Source organism: Doryrhamphus excisus, chromosome 2 (genome assembly GCF_030265055.1).
Source record: "Doryrhamphus excisus isolate RoL2022-K1 chromosome 2, RoL_Dexc_1.0, whole genome shotgun sequence".
NCBI classification, from domain to species: domain Eukaryota; kingdom Metazoa; phylum Chordata; class Actinopteri; order Syngnathiformes; family Syngnathidae; genus Doryrhamphus; species Doryrhamphus excisus.
Window position 1 is genome coordinate 19,258,955 of NC_080467.1, and position 21,018 is coordinate 19,279,972.

A 21,018-nucleotide genomic window follows, 5' to 3' on the forward strand; every position below is an offset into this window, starting at 1 on the left:
AATTTATTTGATGTAAAGTGCATTATAAATTTATAATAATAAGAATAAATTTATTATTTGATATTATTTATTATTTTATATTATTATTTTATTATTATTATTATTATGTGAAGTGCATTATACATTTATAATAAGAAGAATACATTTAGTAATATTTTATATTATTTTTTATTATTATTATTATTTGTTATTATTATTATTATTATGTGCCTGTGTCCCTTTTTTCAGGAGCACTTAGTAAACAACAGATCGCATCAAATAACGAAATTGATAAAACCATGAAAATGTTGGCTTAAGCCATGATGCCAGCTTGTATGTTGACTTTAAATGAAATACTTTGGAAAGAACGGGCGGGCCGTATTCAAACACTTGACGGGCCGGATGTGGCCCTCGGGCCGTAGTTTGCCCACCCCTGAGCTAGTCTGACTTTACTGTGGATAAGCTGTTCAGACTATGCGCCAACGTATAGTCACCAACAGTTGACTACGGTTACGGACAGCTTACATTACATTACTTTGTTCACTGTGTGCACTAAGGTAACTTTAAGTAACACCCCAAACTTTCCAGCATCATGTTGGCGGCTTTGGTCCCACAAGAGGCTATGCAGGCTTCATTCCACTTTTGACCATACATCTCAGGCATGGGTAAAGCTTGCATAGGTGCTAAACATGCGCAGGTATCACCGTCATGCCTTCAAATGTGCATTGCTTACAGAGAAAACATTGAAAGGGGACTCAAGAGTGGCTGTGTGAAGATGTCTGGACCGTTGACAATACTCCCGGATATACCGCCTTGCTGTGAGGACCTCGGTACAGAGAAAGCGGACGGCAAAGCCAATTCGAACCTCCTCGAAGTAGATGCAATAGAGGAGGAGGAGTAGAATGACTTCCATCCATTATTTTGAGAAATGTATTGCTCAAAGACAGTTCATATGAAATGGTGGTTTATTACTTCTGAAGCCCGAGTTACATAGCTGATCCAACAGTGTACATCTGCCAGCAGACGTCAACTGGATGTTATGAAGCAACTGGGGGGTTCCGGAAGTCTACCGTGGACTCAAGCTCCTGGAAGAGAGAAAAGGGCATTTTAATAAAGCAGGAACACTAATCTCCGTCGATATATTATGCAACATTAGAAATTGGCACAAGTACATTTTGGCAACCAAGGCCAATTAGAGCATGTTATTTGTGTATGTGATGTAGTGATTGTGAGCTTGGCAAAAAGCCGGATGTCTGGAACGGTGCAAGCTTGTGTCAGAACGTCACTGTATCTTGACCAACAAGTGAATTTCCACAAAGTTGGAGTTCTTATTTATTAAGCAAGTATTTTCCTTGTTGGAGCATAGACAACCTAAATATGGTAGAGCTGTCTACACATGAAATAACACCCCTATAGTCACCCTTACACTCATATTTACCTCACAGTCAGTCTCCAAGTGTTCAGGTAGGCTCATGTTGGCCATGAGAGTTTCCTTCTCCTGTGGTCTGCCTCTGATTGAAACCCAGGCTCTCCTGTTTAAGTGCAAGTAAAAAAAAAAAATACAAGCAGCTCAATAGTACAATTCTGCCTGATGCAAATTAGGTATGATTCCCATTTGAACTGCTTACCTTTTTCCAAAAATGAAAGCAAGGCCCATGAATGCAGCAAGCAGACAGAAGACACCCAGGACAACCGCCACGTGGCTTCGTCCACTTTCCTCTTCTTCACAGAACTCTCCTTTATAACCAGCAATGCAGTGACAGTGACGGGCTTTGCCTTGTGTGATGCAGTGGCCGTGACCGTGACAGTGCTGCTGACCACATGAAGCCGCGTCCTTGACTGACAAAGAGTCCTTTGGGGAGTTATGGTGAGGAGGTGAGAGCGGAGACTTGGGAGGTTGGCCGTCGCTGGCTTTCTTCCCAAAATGGGACTTTAAATATGGACCTGAGAGAGTTCAGATTGCTTACTAGTCAGTTATAGTACCAGTGTATTTTGCAAAAAGCATTGGATTAGATTTCCATTGACTTGTAAAATTGAATTTTTGGAGGTAGTCCGTAGACAACTCACAATCCTGTTCATCCGACTGGTCCAGACAGTCCACACGTCCATCACAGAACCTCTCACTGCTGATACACTTGCTACTATCAAGACAAGCTTGTTCTCCATCAGGACAAGGGTGCTCGGGTGCACAGGAAGTGGGAGTGATGCTGTAAAATCCACGACTGCACTTGCACGTGCGACCGCCAGGGTACGGCAAACACAGATGCGCACATTCCCCGTTTTTGTTGCCGCACATATTGGATCCTGCGTGTAGAAAGAAATTTAATAATTACAGACCGATAAAGCAAACTTAATACGCATCTCCTCGAAGAAGGTGAAGATGCCAGACTGGCTTTGGTGTCAAGATGAACAGAACCTGTTGTTTGTCTCCAATATAAGGGTTTCTCCTGTTTGTACACACGGATGACACCATAACATTACATGTATATATCAGAATGGCCTTTACTCATCACTTATCATACAATTATTGTGCAATCTGCCCATACACAAAAAGATGGGAGGGAAAACAGACAAATGCTAACCAAACAATCAACAAATTGTGGTTTTTGAATGGTAATGTAACCTGTATGTAGATTAGAATCAAATCAGCCATCATAAAGACATTTCCAAGCCAACAGTAAACCACATCCAACCTTCCTGGCTGTCAGTACTGTAAGCTTTGATGTCTACCAGGCTGGTTTGTGTCTCGAACCACAGCTGTTTGGGCTGGAGGCCATCGCTGAACCACATTTTGGTGACATCTACATGGGTCGGACAGAGAAACAATGGAACATTTGCAAACACTGAAGGAACTGGCTAAAGAGAACAGTGTGAAAATATTGCGGGTATGCGCAGTCCAAGTGTCTTGAATCGTTTAGATAGTGTACATGCATTATTAACAAATTGTTGAAAATGTCATCTAATCTTACTATAACATTAGCAGAGATAAACATGAAAGCAGCTTCATGGAAAGGAGGCAGAGCTGCACAATGGTACAGAGTAATGCTGAAAATCAACTTCAATGCTACAATCTACGACGCCATCTGCTGCCTGAAGGAGAAAAAACTGATGACAATGAGCCTTGACTAAATGGAATCAATAAGAGATCACCGTAGGACCCTCTCCAGTCAAAGAATTATTATAAAAGTCACAGGCTTGAGGTTAATCGATCTTTAGCTTAATGAACAAACCACATCAGGTAACATGATTGCGTAGCAACACATGAAATGTTCCCATCCTTACCCTTTTCCAGGGTTATCCAGAGGAGGATATTCTCAGTGTATGTGAAAGAAGTAAGCAAACCTGGCCCCGTTTTGTATTGTTTATAACCAGATCCATTAAGTCCAATAGAGCAGATTAGGCCTTCCCCTGGAAGACACAAAAAATCAATTGAGGGAAATAGAGACGGAGGTAGCAAAAATAACTTCAAGGATCAAAGAGGGTGAACTCCAAACCTGTGTCAGCCCAGTAGATTATGGTTCCATTATTGGAAAAGACCAATGATGTGGGGATGTTGGACTTTGTCCAAAGCACTGCTTTGTTGCGGCCATCCATCCAGGCACAGCTCACCTCATTCAGACTCTTGCCTCCCGTCAGAACAAGGGCCGTGTAGCAAAACTGACTTGAGGGGGGGTGCACTGCAATGGATGTTGTGCCCTGAAACACATCTTGTATTCAACTACAAAGCTAAAACTTCTTTCTATGCAAATGCTTATTTGAACCGCTAGCTCCACTGAGTGCAGCTTGTTATACGGTATGTAGGCGTACTTTCCCTGAAAGATGCTGTTGAAGTACAGCACTTCTGGGGCCTGAGCTATGTCCGCGAGGAGGGTTGGGAGCTGTGTCATGAACCCAATTTACCGTCAGTGATCCTTGCAGCAGAGAGGTGGTGAAGCCGTTATGACGGGTGGTCACATGAAGGTTAGGTCTTTTGGTACTGCTCCAGTAGAGGTTGGAAGTCACCCAGTCAACAGCCAGAGCCACGACTGAATCATCCTTGTGGAGCACATAAACACTCAAGTCATGCATGAGGGCTTGCATTAAAAGTAGCAGCAGCCCGTCCTTACCTTTAAACTTAAAACTCGTCCAGCTGGAGACAGTCCCTGCCTGGACCTGGGACCACTTAGGTTCAGCACATCTACTGTACCTTGCCCACTATCGGCCAGATAGAGAGACAATGCTTGGATAGATACATCGAGTACAGAGGCCTCGACAACACCGGGAACTGCCATCACACGACTGTTTGGCATACTTTTCAGACCGACCCCATCGTGACGCAAGGACTGTAAGTAAATCTGCAGGTAACAAGGTAAGGTCACAGGCAGGTTAGGAGTACAACAGAATGAGAAAACTCTGGCAATCACCTGATAGACTCTTGTAGTAGACAGAAGCACGATGAAAGTGGATTCCAATGGCAAAGAGCAGCTGATCTTGTCCTTAGAAAGGAGTAGCCCCTTTGGGCAGCGACACACTGCTGCCGGCTCCTTCCCTACCAGAGCCCCGGCTGATCTTGACAATCCTGAGCGGCCCTTCTGCATTGGGGTCAGGAGACAGAGGTGGGAGCATTGCAGCTGGTCACATGGGTTGGATATCGTGGGCTGAGAGAGGGCGTGCATCAGCTGGAAAGAAGAGGCATACAGTTGTGGCATCTTTCAGGGTTTGACAATGCTAAACAGTACCAAAGAGTACCTACCTGAGGAGAAAACGTAAACCAATAATAAAAAAAATACCAATGCACTAGTACCAACTCATGCTTTTAGGAAGAGGCTCACAGACCTTTAGCCCAAAAGGCTGTCCTGGTCTCTTAAGAAGAACCTTCTGATCTTTCCCAGTGTTTTTGTCGGCTGAGCGAATGGTTCTTCGTTTTGTGTCAGACCAGAAAAGCCGATCATTGAAGACGGCCACAGAGAATGGGCTTGGAGTTTCGGCTAACTGAAGGATCTATGAAGTGGGGAAGTGATGTTTTACATGAATAGATATGGAGCTAATCACATTCAATAGGTGACATTGACCTTCACATAATCTCCATCCAGGGAGGTGGAGCCAATGCAGCACAGCTTCTCGTCAGCCCAGTACACGCGGTCGTCCAGGAAATCATAGGCCAAACTGACAGGCCAGCTCAAGCCACTGCTCACCACCACCTTCCTCTTTGAGCCGTCCATCCCAGACCGCCGGATCTGAGGGGTGCTGCCAATCTCAGACCACAACATCAACCTGAAATATCAAAAAAAAAAAAAAAAAAAATCATTCTGATTCTGGGTGAGGATAACAACATTCATTACCCCTTGTGTGGTAGCAGGACCAGCGAGCGAGGCTGCTCCAGATCTTCAGCCAGTACCACAATGTAATCCTGAGATTTCACGACCGTGTCGCTAAGTCGCACCGCCAGAATCTGGCCGACAAGTCCATCCACCCAGTACAGGTTCTTACCAACCCAATCCATCGCAATGAAGTCAGACTTCACTCCTGTAACAATTTCATACCGATGCTGAAAAAATGTATTTTGCGATAAACACGTGGAGAAATCTTTGTGCATACCTTTGATAAGCGTCCCTTTGTTGTTGGAGTCTTTTGTCATGTCGGCCCAGCGGATGCTCTGGTAGTCAGGACTCAGCCAGTAAACTCTCTGCCGGGCCCAGTGGTAATCCAGTGAGAAAACCGGTCGATTGGCAGAAGAAAGAAGGCGTAATGTGCCACTATGGACTCCGAGAAGCAATAGTTCGGATTGAACTGATGCCAGAAGCAGCGGCTCATCTAAAAAAGGGACCAACCATATTTTAACCATTACATGTCTTATTTTTTTCTACATAGATGAATGAGTTTCAATCGTGATTTGTTGAAAAGCTGCCCCCCCCCCCACACTTGAAAGTGTAAAAAGAGCAAACTGCGTGACAAGGGAATTCAATTCCCTTGTTCAATTCAGACACTGAAGACGATAAGAAACATGAAGAGTAGAGTAAGCAGTTATATTACACACTGTTCCGCACGGTTTGGTGGTGGTGGGGGGGGGGGGGGGGGATCCCAATTTCATTACGCCCCCCCCCCATTAAATGTAGTGGTTGCGGCTTTTATTCCGTCATGGTCAATAAGCCCATTCACAGTAAATACACAAATCGCGTGTTCAACAGTTCAAGCCTTCCAGGATTTTAATAGTACTTGCAAGACTAAGATTTACAATAAAAATAAAAATAACATATTTTTGACAACGCTGCGAAACGTGTATTACAGAAAGAATTGCCTTAAAGATGTAATACGCATAACAGAACCTAGAAAAATCAAACGTGTAATATTTAGTATAACAGTTTTTAGACGGATTTGTGAGACAAAACCAGAGACATACCCTTGGTCTTACAGCTTTTGTTGTCTGGCTCCAGGTAGAAGCCAGGGTGGCAATGACACCCGTAAGACCCAGGGGTGTTGAGGCAGCTGTGTTTGCATGCCTCGTGCTGCATTAAATTGCACTCGTTTGTGTCCACACAGGACACGCCACCGGAATGTAGCGTGAAACCTGCTGTACAGTAACACTTCTGCAAAGATGAACAAAATAGACATTTCAAACCAAGCAGTGTGCCATCTGTTGTATCTTGTGAAATGGAATACATGTGTATATTATTCATCAATAACTACAACACATTTCAAACATGAAATACATGATTTGTTTTCCACAAAAACAGTCCTGCTGTGGTTTTACTGACCGGTCCATTTGGCGTACTGACACAGCTATGCTCGCACTGAGGAGCTGAAGTACTGGAGCAGTTGCTCTGTGTGCATCCCACACCCTCGTCTGAACTGTCAGCACAGTTGGTAAAGCCATTGCACACCAGCCGCAGGTCCACACACTCACCGCTGCCACACTGGTAAAGGTGAGAAGGGCACCTTCTCTGGCTGCCTTTTGAAGCAGATGCAGGACAGACTCATTTCTTTGCGTGGCTTCTATGTCTAAATAGGAACCTACTTACATTTGTCCTCATCAATGCTATTGTGACAGTCTTTCTTCCCATCACACCTCCAGGACAGAGGAATGCATTGACTACTGCCCCCACACTGCCACTGGTATTCTCTACAAGGCGGTGGTTTAGTCACGCAGTTCTGGGTACAAGTGACACCAAGTTGAAGGAACATTAGCAACACTATAATAAGGGACACCTCAGTTGTGGCCTTGCCTTTTCATCAGAGCCGTCCTTGCAGTCGTCCTCGCCATCACAAAGCCATTCTCTCTGCAGGCACTCGTGACTGTGAGGGCATCGCAGTTGTGTCGGGCAGCGTGGGGGTCTTGCGCAGTCTACCTCATCGGAGCGGTCACTGCAGTCAGCGTAACCGTCACATCGAAGAGCCTCCGAGACACACTGACCGCTCATGCAACGATATTGTTCAACTTCACAGACCGCCAAACCTGGCAAGATGGGGGGGGGGGGGGGGGGGTAAACTGATGGTGCATGATGTGTTGCAGCTGTCAGAATAGTTTTTCTACTAAATAACTACACCGCCACATACCACACTTCTCTTCATCTGACCCATCGACACAATCTCTCTCGCCATCACACAGGAAGGTTGCCGGTATGCAGCGCGTCTTATCGCAGCGGTGCTGGCAGCCCAAACTCTGACTTTCACAGTTCATTTCATCAGATCGGTCCCGACAGTCGTACTGGCCGTCGCACACCTTCTCTGGTGCGATGCATCTATTACCGTGCTGACATTCAAACTCATCTGTGAAATAAATGAAAATTGAAAAACCCATCAGATGAGTAAAGTTTGCTTTAAATATTTGAACAGGACCAAGGTCAACGACCAATCACACCCGATTTGCACTGAGCGGCACATGACTCTTCATCCGATCCATCCTGGCAGTCGTCCTCGCCGTCACACACGTGGCTGTACATCACGCACTCCAGGCCATTTTTACAAGGCTTGAAGCCTTTGCGGCATTTCAGAGGTGATGTGGCGCCAATCTTCTTCATGGAGGCTTAGCAGAGAAAGAGACATCCATTTTAATGGATTACATTGAATTTACATTTTCATAGACTAAACTGAAAATCTTTATAAACTTGTCTTTGAGAGTCGACTGATGACAATTTTAGAGAGCCACCCCTTTCTGAACAGGTTCATCCATTTTTCCAATTACTGTATTTTCCGGACTATAAGTCGCACTTTTTTTCATAGGTTGGTTGTTCCTGCAACGTATACTCCAGAGCAACTTATAAATGAAAAAAACTTTTGTTACATAAACACTGAACACCTTTTCTGTTCATGTTTATTTTTAGTGTAGCTGAATAACCATTGTGTTAGCATATCTTACACCTATTCAGCCTGTTCTCTATTCTTTTATTTTTAAAACTTGCCTTCCAAAAGGACGTAATGTCTGTTTTGGTCAAGCAGTTTGTAAAATAAATTACAAAAAATGGGACTTACGTATGTTTTTTTTTTTTTTCTCCAACCTAACTATACATTTTTGGCCTTGTGGAACTTACTCCAGAGTGAATTATAGTCCAGACAATACGGTAGTTGCTTACCAGGAGGGCTGGGATCTGCCGATTTGCACTGCCTCTCATCTGAGCCGTCTGGACAGTGGGCACGGCCGTCACACACGTAGATTCTGGGGATGCACTTTCGCCGGTCACGGCACAAGAAATCAGCTGATGCATAGAGACAATAAGTCAACGAGGAACATAGGGAGGGGCGCATGTTTAAGAAAAGAGCAAGTGAATACGTCGGGGAACTGGCCTGCTGTGACACCAGCGTCACCCTCCACACTATACTTTGACTTACTTCGGCTTTTACACTTGAAAATACAGTCGCTCTCGTCAAATGCATCAGGACAGTCTGTTTTTCTGTCGCACAGCTGATTTGGAGAGATACACACTGATGAACCTGGGCAGCGGACTGAAGGAGCAATGCAAACTGATTCAGAAGTCAAATCCAGAGGTGTGCTTGTTGTGTTCACAGGATCTGGAAAGGAACAGCCTGTTAAACTAACTGCTATTCAAAAAATAATAATTCTGCTAGAAAACCTGGACCCGAGGACTTACCACAGCCTGCCTCATCTGTGCCATCCAGACAATCTAGCTCTCCATCACACAAAAATTTCTTCGGGATGCAGCGATGGCCGTCTGCACAGCGATACTGGCAGCTTTTGGTTTGTTCCCAGCAGTCCAGTTCATCAGAACGGTCACGACACTGAGCGGTCCCGTCACAAACCTGGGCCTCAGGGATGCACATTGCACCATGGGCACACTGAAATTCACCTGGTTTGGAGTACAGACGAAAAGCAGTCATTCACACCATAACCTGTGCTCTGTTCATTGAGACCCCATTTATTCATGGGGTCATGAAGAAACCCCCATTATCACAAAAACATGCTAACCTTGTTTGCAAGTTTCCTGGCATCCTTCTTCATCAGATCCATCCAAACAATCCTTCTCTCCATCACAAACGTGGCTGTATAAAACACATTCCGTGCCGTCTTTGCATAGCTTCGAGCCTGTACGGCACTTCAGGGCGTTTGTCATTTGGGCATTTGAACGAGAAGCTACACTCGGACAGTCAACCTCATCTGAGCCATCCTGGCAATGAGCGCGGCCATCACACACCAGAGTCTTGGAGACGCAGCTCCTACGATCTTTGCACAAGAAATCACCTATAGAAGCAAAGATATATCAAGTGATACTAAATATTTTTTATGTACCGAATATGGGTTTGAAAACATTGTTTGCAGAACTTCACTTACTCTCATAAATGCATTTTGTCATACAGTTCTCATCTGAGCCATCGGGACAGTCTTTTATTCCATCACATAGCTGTGTTGGGCTGATGCAAATAAATGAATTTGGACACAGCACAGATGGACTCCTACAGGACGTCTTAGGGGAAAGTGGATTCAAGGGTTTCACAGATGAGGGCAATTGATTTAGACTTGGATTTTCCACAGAAGATGGGCTTTCAGTTGCTTCTGAAAGTAAAATAATTGAGATCATTATATTTAAGTCACTGGAACTTAAATCCATAAGGCCAAAAGTGATCAAATCCTGCATGCTCACCACATTCATCTTCATCCGAGCCATCAGCGCAGTCTCTTTCTCCATCACACACATGGCTAAAAAGAACACATTCACTCTGATCCCGACATGATCGGAAGCCCAAGCGGCACTTCAGGACCTTTCCTAAGGCGCGGGGAGGAGCTACAGTGGGACAATTAACTTCATCTGAGCCATCGTGGCAATGAGATCGGCCATCGCAAACCAGACTCTTGGAGACACAGCTTCGCCTGTCTTTGCAGAGGAAGTCCACTGTGGAAGGTACAGAAAAATTACAAAAAGTAGCACTTCAGACATACATACATTGTAGGGAAAAAAAAAAAACTTAAACTTACATTTATTTGGACATCGTTTGATGCAGTTCTCATCTGATCCATCGGGACAATCTTTTATTCCATCACATAGCTGTGTTGGGCTGATGCAAAGCAATGAATTTGGACACAGCACCGATGGACTTCCACAGGATGGCTTTAGGGAAGTTGGTGTATTAAAGACATTCACAGATGAGGCCAATTTATTCAAGCTCGGGTTTTGTGCTAAAGGTGGGGTTTCGGTTGCATCTGGGAGTTGAGGGGAAAAAAACAGTTTTGCAAGTTTAGTCTTGTATATGCATTAATGACTAACGTAATTTACGTTAGCTATCACTCGTACTCATCAGGAAAAAGCAAAAAAGGTGGAAAGAGATCACATTGAAATCCTGCATGCTCACCACATTCATCCTCATCTGATCCATCGGCGCAGTCTCTTTCTCCATCACACACATGGCTAAAAAGAACACATTCACTCTGATCCTGACATGGACGGAAGCCCAAGCGGCACTTCAGGACCTTTCCCAAGGCGCGGGGAGGAGCCACAGTGGGACAATTAACTTCATCTGAGCCATCGTGGCAATGAGATCGGCCATCGCAAACCAGACTCTTGGAGACACAGCTTCGCCTGTCTTTGCAGAGGAAGTCCACTGTGGAATTTTGAGAAAAAAAAATTACAAAAAAGTAGAATTTCATCTGTTCTAAGTACATCACGGAAAAGAGAAACTTGGAAACTTGCATTTATTTGGGCATCGTTTGATGCAGTTCTCATCTGATCCATCGGGACAATCTTTTATTCCATCACATAGCTGTGTTGGGCTGATGCAAAGCAATGAATTTGGACACAGCACTGATGGACTTCTACAGGATGGCTTGGGGGAAGGTGTAATAAAAACTGTCACAGATGGGGGCAATTTATTCACGTCTGGATTTCCTGCTAAAAGTGGGGTTTCAGTTGCACCTGAGAATTGAGGAAAAAATTGTTTAGCATCTGATATATGGGAGAGTGAAAAACATCTCTACTTTACTTTCATTTGTTAGGTACCACAAGCACTTCTGACCAACTAAGTATGTATAAGGGCCAAAACTGATAAGTTTGAATGAATCCCACATACTAACCACATTCATCCTCATCTGATCCATCGGCGCAGTCTCTTTCTCCATCACACACATGGCTAAAAAGAACACATTCACTCTGATCCCGACATAATCGGAAGCCCAAGCGACACTTCAGGACCTTTCCCATGGCGCGGGGAGGAGCTACAGTGGGACAATTAACTTCATCTGAGCCATCGTGGCAATGAGATCGGCCATCGCAAACCAGACTCTTGGAGACACAGCTTCGCCTGTCTTTGCAGAGGAAGTCCACTGTGGAAGGTACAGGGGGAAACAGTATTTTATCAGCACTATGTGCAGTATTTAAGGCCAGAAGCATCCAACTTACATTTATTTGGGCATTGTTTTATGCAGTTCTCATCCAGTCCATCAGGGCAATCTTTGATTCCATCACATATCTGTGTTGGAAGGATACATGAAGAATCTGAACACAGAAATGAGGGACTCTGGCAGGAGGGCTCGCTTGGAGGTAGAGTATCAAAGGTTGAAGGGGCTCCATTTCGGTAAAGATTTTCTGGAGAAGTGGTTGTTGTTGTGGTGCTGTTGTCTGAAAATATACCAAGTACAATTTTACATGAACTTCTATAGTCGAGGGGTGTCACAGGATCGAGTGATGCGACGGTGCAAGATGGAAACGTGATCCGGCATGAAAACTCACCACATCCTTCTTCATCGGAGCCATCCTTGCAGTCCGCCTCTCCATCACACACGTGACTGAAGAGCACACATTCGCTCCCATCCCGACAGAGCCTAGAGCCCATGAGACATTTCAAGGCCTTTGATTGGCCGGCTGGGCTTGCAACACTCGGACAGTCAACTTCATCAGAGCCATCGTGACAATGAGCACGGCCGTCACAAACGAGGCTAGTGGAGATACAGTTCCTTCGGTCCTTGCAGCGGAAATCATCTGAGGATAAAAATGTTTTAATGGAAATTACAATTAGATAATGTCCTGTATTTGTGACTTACCTTTAGAAGGACATCTTTTCACACAGTTCTCTTCATCAAAGCCATCAGGACAGTCTTTTTGCCCATCACAAAACTGCTTTGGGGTGATGCAGAGGTGACCAGAGGGATGGGAACACAGCACAGAGGGGCTGATGCAGGCAGGCAGAGATGGTGGCGGAGTTGTAGGCGCAATTTTGATTGATGCGTCAGTGGATTGTTTTGGTGAGGCCACATCCTGCTCTGTCGTATACATGAACAAATAGGACTTTCAATTCAAATCAAATCACATTTTGGTTACGGGTATTTATAGACCCTTGAGAATGAGCTTTTGGTTACTCACCACATTCTTCTTCATCCGACCCATCCTGACAGTCTTTCTCCCCATCACACACATGGTTGTATAGCACACACTCTGCACCATTCCTGCATGGCATAAAGCCCTTGCGACACTTGAGGACATTTACTCGAGTCACAGGCAAGTCAACAGCAGGGCAGCCGACCTCATCCGAGCCATCGAAACAATGAGAGCGGCCATCGCACACCAGAGCCATGGAAACACAACTCCTCTGGTCTTGACATTTAAAATCGTCTAACAATTACAGTGCGAAGAGAAGAGCAATAAATACAAATAGCTATTGAACGCAAGCATGTTTGTGAAAAAACTTGAGCTGAAGTTGTTCATGTTTGGAGACTTTACCTTTGGACGGGCATGTTTTAACACAAAAATCCTCATCGTCTCCATCAGGACAATCCTCCTTGCCGTCACACAGCTGGCTTGGAGCGAGGCAGATGGATGTGTCCCTGCACAGCATGGCTGGCGTATTGCAGATCACAGTAGTAGGTACTGTGGAAATGTACACAGCGCATTTGAAATAGTTGGATTTGCCATTTAAAGCTGTGCACTGATTTACTGCTTATTTTCCGGCTATGGACAAAGTGAGGAATGAACCTGCATGTATGTCCCCGAGTGCAGCCATCACGCTGACCACTTGACCTTTCACAGTCACAGCTTGAACGGGGCGCCCATCACGGCGGTCCCACAGAGTAATGGCGTCTTTGAAGAGAGATATCAGGTACGGCTCAAGGGCACCTACCACCGAGCCGGAAATATTCCATCTTTTTCCAGCCTGGTGTTTTTTCTCCTGCAGCAAACTCACTGTCGTCAGGCCTGAGCAAAAAGAGAAAAAAAAAACAGAACGATAGCCCGTATAGTAGCTGTATCACACAAATTAGCATTTGTAACTTTTAATTTAGTTGTGCCTCTTATTTACAGAAGAAACAAACCTCCCACTTTGGAGTTCCACAACAGACTAGCAGCCCTGATGTCAAAGGCAATGTTGCCTCTGACTCCTGCCAAACGCAGCAATTCTTTGGCTTTGCTGCCAGTCACGCTCATAGTAAAGACCTGCTCCTCCTCCAACCAGATGATGCCACCCCTCAGCCAGTCCAGGTAAAAGTTCCGGATCTCCTTTGTTGTGCGGTATAACTGCTGCGAGTGACGACTGCCCACATCCACTGATCCAATGCTCGTTTGGTGGCATGACACCCAGTACACGCTGCCACTCTTCTGATCAACTTTTATTTGGCAAACTGGAAAAAAAACATTAATGGGGGAAGAAAGTGATTTGTTAAGGAAAACTACACTTAAAAATAAATTGCCCATGATACACAATTCAACACAAAGAATTGCACTCCAATTTAAAATGCTCCACTTCGGCTCAATGACTTAAGCCTTTAAAACCGTATAAAACCATGAACCTGACACAGGTGCTTGAATCCACTCCGTTTTGACTCGGGTTAAGCTGGTGCGTTGGAGGTGACCAGTTTGGTTGGCCCAGTACAGCCAGTCTTGGTTCCAGTTAACATCAAATGACAGGATGCCCTTGTCAGTAGAAAAGAGCTCGGTTTCCGTGGAATCGCTGCCTTTAAACTCCAACATGCTGATACTGCTGGAGGTCGCATAAAGGAACCTCGGATCTGAGGTACAAAAGTTTTTTTTAAAAAGCACAATTGGAAATTGTCTTCATTGTGTGAGTGGCGTTTTGTCTATTTGACAGAGGCCCTACATTCACACGCTCCGCCAAGCATCAGTACTTTGGAGTTGGGACAAGTACAGGTGAAGCCAAGAGGGTTGCCTTTAGTTAGAAGACAGATATGGCACGGGGTATTGGTGCATGCAGAAGTGCCTAAGTGTTGAGGAGACATTCATTTCAGACACCATTTTCTTTTCAAGCTGCTTGACAAAAGAAAAATGCAAACACTTAGTGGGAGCGTGTTTGATGTCATGCATTTGAGTTACCTCGAGGCTGCTGCAGCTCATGATAAACACTGAGCAGTGGAACTGTGGATTTCCACAGAAACGTCCTCTGGCTTAGTTGGTCCTGTGGCACCTGCCAGAGTCCTTTATCATCAACCCAATAGAAGGACCCTTCAAACACAGCCAGGTTCAGAGCCGGTCTCCTGTTCCACAATCCGGTAAAGGAATAGCTGCCAGTCCCATCCACCTTCACAGTCTCAACTGACTGAGGAAAACATTACAATATTGTAAATAACGTCAACAGTCCGGCTACGACAGCTAAACATTTCTTCTGCTGACCTTCTTGAAGTCGCTAATCCAGTACAGCCTCCTGGCGCCCACATCTGCAGTGAGTCCATGGGCCAACTGAGCTGTTAGCACAGCCAGAGAGCTTCTCTCTGATCCATCCATCCAGGATTTTTCTAGGGTCACCCTATCTTTGGGGCCTGTGTTGATCCAAAACATCAAGCTGCAACACAAACATCAAAACATTGTTTATACGATATTTTTATTTTATACCTTATTTGGTAGCTTACCTCTCCAGTGGTATAAGAACCAATTCTGATGGGCTGATATCTTTGCTCAACAGAGTAGTGCAACTCTTTTCATCTTCTGCTTGCATGTAGATTGAGTCTGTCCTCTGATTGGCCCAGAACAGGTTTCCATTGAGCCAATCACAAGCTAACGCTTTGATTCCCACCTCGCCTGTTTGAAGATTTGGATGACAGGTCAGCTTAAATGAAATAAAACTCCATTAAAAAAAAACATGCTCAAAAGCTATCCACATTGTGCGTTTTGGGTTAAATAATGGCACAAATTCTAATAAAAGCAGACATTTAAGTAAATGATGCAGTATTCCTACAGTCATGCAGAGAACAATTAGTTTCACATGAACATGACATACAAGCTCCAAGTGTAACAAACCAGTATAGATGGTCCAGCTGCGCTGCCCATCACTTTTATATATGCGGCCCGCATCATCGGCCCAGTAGTAGCGGCCTCTGGCAATGTCATATGTCAGGGCCACTGGGTTGGACTTTAGAGTCTGGATGACCTCAAACCGTTGAGATTTGACACTCAGCAGTCCTGCAGATGTCCTCAACACTGTCAGCAGTCGAGTCTCGTTACCTGAACAGAAATTTCGAAAGCAGGTTCAAGTTGGTGTACAAATTCCAATAGAAATGGAAAGGTTGAACACATTTCATATATCGGCATTAAATATGTATATTTTAATATTAATTGCTCAAAAACACCATGACACTATCATGAAACTACAGTTTCATGTACTTAGGGAGTGATGGTTATTACCTGTGGCTAGACAGGCAAAGCCATCGCTTGGTGTGAAGCCTTCTCTGCAGTGGCAATAATAAGATCCGGCGGTGTTGGTGCAATAATGCATGCACGGTCCAAAAGGAAGGGCACATTCATCCACATCTATGGAAGCAGTTATGATGAAATATTAAAAGGGCTACTGAGGCAGTACCAAACCATATCCAGCAGATGGCGATGCTGCCTTCTGCCTTTTTTACTGTGTGTGTAGCAGGGGTTGCCAAACATTTTTCAACATAGGGCCACAGACTGAAAAATGAAAGGATGCAAGGGCATAAAAATGGGTCACCTTTGCAGACCGCCCCATTGATAGAGAGGTAATATCCTGCAGGACAGGCGCACAGAGCACCCCAGGGCTCATCCACACACACGTGGCTGCAGCCGCCATTGTTCACAGAGCAGGTCTTCCCTGCAAGCAGGAGTAATCATCTATATAACACTACTAAAAAGGTCAATCACTGTTCAATAGTGGGCGGGGTTGGAGTGTTGACTCCCACATTTCCTTTCATTTTCACTCAGGTACACCGTTTTAAATTTACCGCAGGTTACGGGCTCGTCGCTGCCATCCGAGCATTGAAACTTCCCATCACACCTCTCTTCAGCAGAAAGGCACACCCACTCGGGACACCGTATTCCTTCCTTGCTACACAACCCTAATGGAGAAATCAATGTGTTATACCATTGAAAATACTTTTACTGTTGACTGAACCACTTGACCTATGCCGGTCATACATTGATGCTCATAGTTTAGAAAACAAGATTTATACAGCCAAGCTCTTAAAACGATTGACTTGTTTGAAAATGCCACAACTGCTCTTACCACAGCCCTCTTCATCCGAGTTGTCAGCGCAATCATTCTGTCCATCGCAGCGCAAGTCTCTGGGAATACAAATCTTGTTCTGACATGTCCAGTCTGACTTCAAGCAGCCCTCTGAGAGTGTACAGTTCTCCTCATCAGAGCCGGTTGGACACTGCTTTTGTCCATCACAGCGTGCAGACGCATCAACACAGTCAACAGAGTCCATGCATGAAAACTGACCGGGTGGACATTCAAGAGAGCCTGGGGGTGAAAAAGGAACCATGTGCTTCAAACCATTAGTCACCAATCTGAAATCATTTCAATGCTGATGCACTTCCCTGAAACAACCACTGCAAATGAGACTAACACTGTGGGTTTTAACATCACCCATACTAATGAGATGTAAAAAAAAAAAAAACCTTTTACCATCATTGGGAAATAGAAATGTTCACCTACCAACACAGTCCATTTCATCAGACCCATCCAAGCAGTCTCCATCTCCATCGCATCTCCATTTGTTAGCAATGCAGCCTCCATCATCACACTGCCATTGGTCTTTACGACAGCTTATATTCTGACCTGAAACATATTTAACAAGCGTCAAGACATCACACATACTTGACCAGACATAAAATTGGGACAACGCTAGTTTCATTGTTTTTTTTCTGACATAACAAAACAAAACGTCAAAGTCAATCACTCGACGGATTTTCATAGTAGTCTGGTTCATCTTAATGACGCCATCTTGACACGTTTGTGATCAGACTTTTACCAGGACGCTCTTGAACCTCGTTTACACTCTTCAAACCAGACGAAAGCGCACACGCATAAATGTGAATTTACCTGTGGATAACTTTAACCTTGACAGAAAAATCAAACAAATGAGCTGGCGTGAGTTCATGTCGGCACGCTAGACTCATCTGGACAAACGAGCACCTGGAAAGACACCCTTAATTAACTTGAAGGCGCACATGCGCACTGCAGCACTCGCCGAATAAATGCGGAAGTAGGTGAAAACATAAACAATAAACAATACTACTATTAAAGTAGTTACATTATAGAAAATGACAATATATCAACAAAAATATAAAGAACCAAACTTTGTTACGATATTTATGATGAAAAAAAACATTTGTAATGCATTGTTGAAAGTATGGTTATTTTATAATATCAAATGCATTATATGTTAGATGTATGGACTATAAAGAATTTTAAGTCAAAGACAATTTGAATATCAATTGCTACCGAGCCCTTTGTTGTCCTTTTCATTCCTTTTACTGAAGGTTAAAGTGGCCATTAACAACTCTTTGATGCTGCTGTCAAGTATCAGTCGTGGTAATGTATTATTTTAATCATAATCTTGATGTGAAATATCCAATACTTTGGATACATTGTTCAAAACAAGAGCATGTTTGATGTAAGCACTATAAAGAACTCAATCAATTGATTTCGAACCTTCTGTTGGTATCTGCATCCCTTGCAAGACCAAGGTTCGTAGTGATCGTTTAAAACACTTTTTTTTACGAGGTGGACTGGAAAACCTTCATTAATGTATGTAGTTAAATAAAATAGCCAGTAAATAAAATAATTCAAGAAAAAGAAAAAAAAAGAAAAAGAAAAAACTAATAATACAAGAAAAAACTTCCTTTCACTATGATACGTTGAAGTTGTACACATCCACTGGCAAAATAATACAAATAATGGCAAATAATATAAATACAATTCGGTTAATATTGTGCTTAATTTAGTAAGCATCTTCTTGTATGCACATTTTTTTGCAAGTGTGCAATTTTACTACTGCTTTCATTCATAAAATTAGAGTTTAATAATGATCAGTTGATAATAATTATTACAAATTATATTGAAATAAATAATGTTGTGCCATTGTCTATAACAGATGTTTCACTAATGAGCGGGTGATTTTTTTAAAATCACTAATTATATGTAAAAATGAGATCCACCGGATGATATGATTGCTAGTGTTATTCAAACTGAAATGTATAAGTGGAAATATTTTTCTATAGATAATAATGACAAGGAACATAATTACATTGCGTGTGGGTTCATTTTGGCTTGAACTTGCCTGCACAGCAAGTTGAGTCGACAGAAAGTAAATTGTGATTAATTTGTCATTAATCACACAGCATGTCTCTTAATCTCCTTAACTAAAATTATTGTCAGGGCTTCTTATCAGAGCGTGTCTGCTACACAAAACAACAACATCAGTGCTGCGTCTTTTCCTCTTTTCACACCTCGGCCACTACAAAGGACCAAGTGGTTTCGATATAGTATAATTATCTGACACATTAAAAAGGCTCCAGCGCTGCGGTGGATCACACGCACCTTGACACATGCCTTCAAAGACCTTCACCTATCAGGCACACCCTTATAAAACACAGTCCCAGCATCTCCTCTGGGTCATTTGGAAGCTACCTGCCACAGTGACAACATACAACTCCGATGGGACGATCTGTGGAATTCTCCTTTGTGCTTCTCCTCCTGGTGGACGTGTGTGTAGCCGCGATGCACCCGGACAAGCTGCTGCGCGGCTCGGCGACCGGGTCCGGACGTATCCCGCAGACGCACAAGACCGAAGGACTTCCCCTCCTCATGATCCAGCTCTACAGGACCATGCTGACCCAGGACCGAGGCAGGAGAGAGAGCTGGATCGTGGACAACCCTGGACTGCATAACTCGGACTCTGTGACCAGTCTTGTCGCTAAAAGTGAGTGGTCCCTTCTTAAAATGATGACTATACACTCAATTTCATTTCAATATATTTTGACTACAGTCTGATATCTGATTCATATGCCAATAATAATAATAATAATAATAATAATAATAATAATAATAATAATAATAATAATAATAATAATACATGTCTTTCTTCCAGGCTGCCAGCAGAGAGGCAACAGGTGGTCCATCACCTTTGACATGTCGTCCGTGTATTCCAGCGACAACATCCAACAGGCCGAGCTCAGAATCCGTCTTCCTGCCTTCAGCGAATCCTCCAGAGCCCAGGTGGACATCTACCACTCCAAAGTGGACCCGTGTTCAGAAGAAAACTGCTCAGACAACAGGGTGTTCCTGGGTCACCTCAAGACACATCCCGGCTCCATGCCGCCTTCCTCTTCCTCCTGGAAGGTGTTCACCATGACGGAGATGATCAACCGTTGGCAGGAACACGAGGAGCAGGAACCGCCTATGCACATGCAAGAGGTTGCCGAGGAGATGGAGGAAGATCTGGAAGGAGTCCAACACCCTACAGCGGACCGGGTCATGATGGTGGTCTTCGCCAGGCAGAACCCTGATGCTCAGAGGACGCCCACTCTCATCCACACAGCTGAACAGTCCAAGTACGTGAGCTTGGAAAGGGACGGCGGCTCCAAGATGAAGCTACGCCGGACCAAACGGCACCCGCAGGAGCAGCATCAGCACAGAGGAAGGATGCCGGTGGCGACCCCTGTTGCCACTGACAACAAGGAGAGTCCTCTGTGCAGAAAGGTGGACATGTGGGTGGACTTTGAGAAGCTAGGTTGGAGTCAGTGGATCGTCTATCCCAAACGTTACAACGCGTTCCGCTGCGAGGGGGCCTGTCCCACACCTGTAGATGAGAGCTTCTCTCCAACCAACCATGCTTACATGCAGGTAAGACAAACTTATGTGGACTTTCTAAACGAGGCGTGTCCAAAGTGGTGCCCGCGGGCACCGTTAGGACCGTCGTTCATTCAACAAATATCATTTAAACAAGCCTGAAAGTCTTTACTGATGTTCTAATGAATTCTTCTCTTCTCTTCACCTCCACAGAGCCTGCTGAAGCTCCACCACCCACACAAGGTGCCATGTTTGTCCTGCGTGCCCACACGCCTGGCGCCGCTCTCCATGCTTTACTACGAGAACGGCAAGATGATCATGAGGAACCACCAGGACATGGTGGTGGAAGGGTGTGGCTGCCACTGAGAACAAAGACTGTAGAGACGGAGCAGCGACAGACTAGCATGGATTCTCCAAATGATGCAACTATAAAGTATGGCAGGACACTGACAGAAGCACTCAGATACACAAAGTACCGTTTTTAATGCATGAAATGTACACTCGGAAGCGCTTTAACTTTATTTAATGTTTGGGTCACATTGACCCATTTGTATGTTTACACTGTACAGTAAGTCAATA

The 21,018-nt window shown here is 44.3% G+C and overlaps 2 protein-coding genes across 3 annotated transcripts; one reads left to right on the plus strand and one right to left on the minus strand.

The window, feature by feature from the left end:
- Positions 1-920: 920 nt before the first annotated feature.
- On the minus strand, positions 921-17,810 carry LOC131119920 (low-density lipoprotein receptor-related protein 2-like). 2 transcript variants are annotated; one of them, XM_058064794.1, is made up of 49 exons: positions 17,689-17,810; positions 17,302-17,424; positions 16,867-17,106; positions 16,586-16,699; positions 16,336-16,455; positions 16,026-16,151; positions 15,642-15,845; positions 15,254-15,422; positions 15,018-15,186; positions 14,721-14,943; positions 14,488-14,607; positions 14,180-14,398; positions 13,706-14,011; positions 13,371-13,589; positions 13,119-13,265; positions 12,762-13,010; positions 12,443-12,661; positions 12,132-12,380; positions 11,802-12,020; positions 11,477-11,725; positions 11,097-11,318; positions 10,759-11,007; positions 10,385-10,609; positions 10,053-10,301; positions 9,743-9,961; positions 9,380-9,652; positions 9,045-9,260; positions 8,785-8,964; positions 8,529-8,651; positions 7,817-7,981; positions 7,513-7,725; positions 7,182-7,411; positions 6,978-7,107; positions 6,714-6,907; positions 6,359-6,545; positions 5,557-5,772; positions 5,301-5,484; positions 5,031-5,232; positions 4,795-4,959; positions 4,383-4,637; positions 4,086-4,313; positions 3,880-4,014; positions 3,474-3,675; positions 3,262-3,387; positions 2,673-2,780; positions 2,047-2,283; positions 1,608-1,923; positions 1,418-1,511; positions 921-1,064 (listed from the first exon to the last, which is right to left on the minus strand). In XM_058064794.1, exons 1-49 carry the CDS (start codon positions 17,744-17,746, stop codon positions 1,017-1,019), a joined length of 9,333 nt encoding a protein of 3,110 aa, XP_057920777.1. In that variant the 5' UTR covers positions 17,747-17,810; the 3' UTR covers positions 921-1,016. The 2 variants fall into 2 exon arrangements, with proteins under 2 accessions (XP_057920777.1, XP_057920775.1); XM_058064792.1 differs by having other exon boundaries at positions 9,743-9,964.
- Positions 17,811-19,444: 1,634 nt separating this feature from the next.
- On the plus strand, positions 19,445-20,941 carry LOC131120069 (nodal homolog 2-A-like). Its single transcript, XM_058065143.1, has 3 exons — positions 19,445-19,570; positions 19,739-20,493; positions 20,653-20,941. Exons 1-3 carry the CDS (start codon positions 19,456-19,458, stop codon positions 20,803-20,805), a joined length of 1,023 nt encoding a protein of 340 aa, XP_057921126.1. The 5' UTR covers positions 19,445-19,455; the 3' UTR covers positions 20,806-20,941.
- The last annotated feature ends 77 nt before the right edge of the window (positions 20,942-21,018 follow it).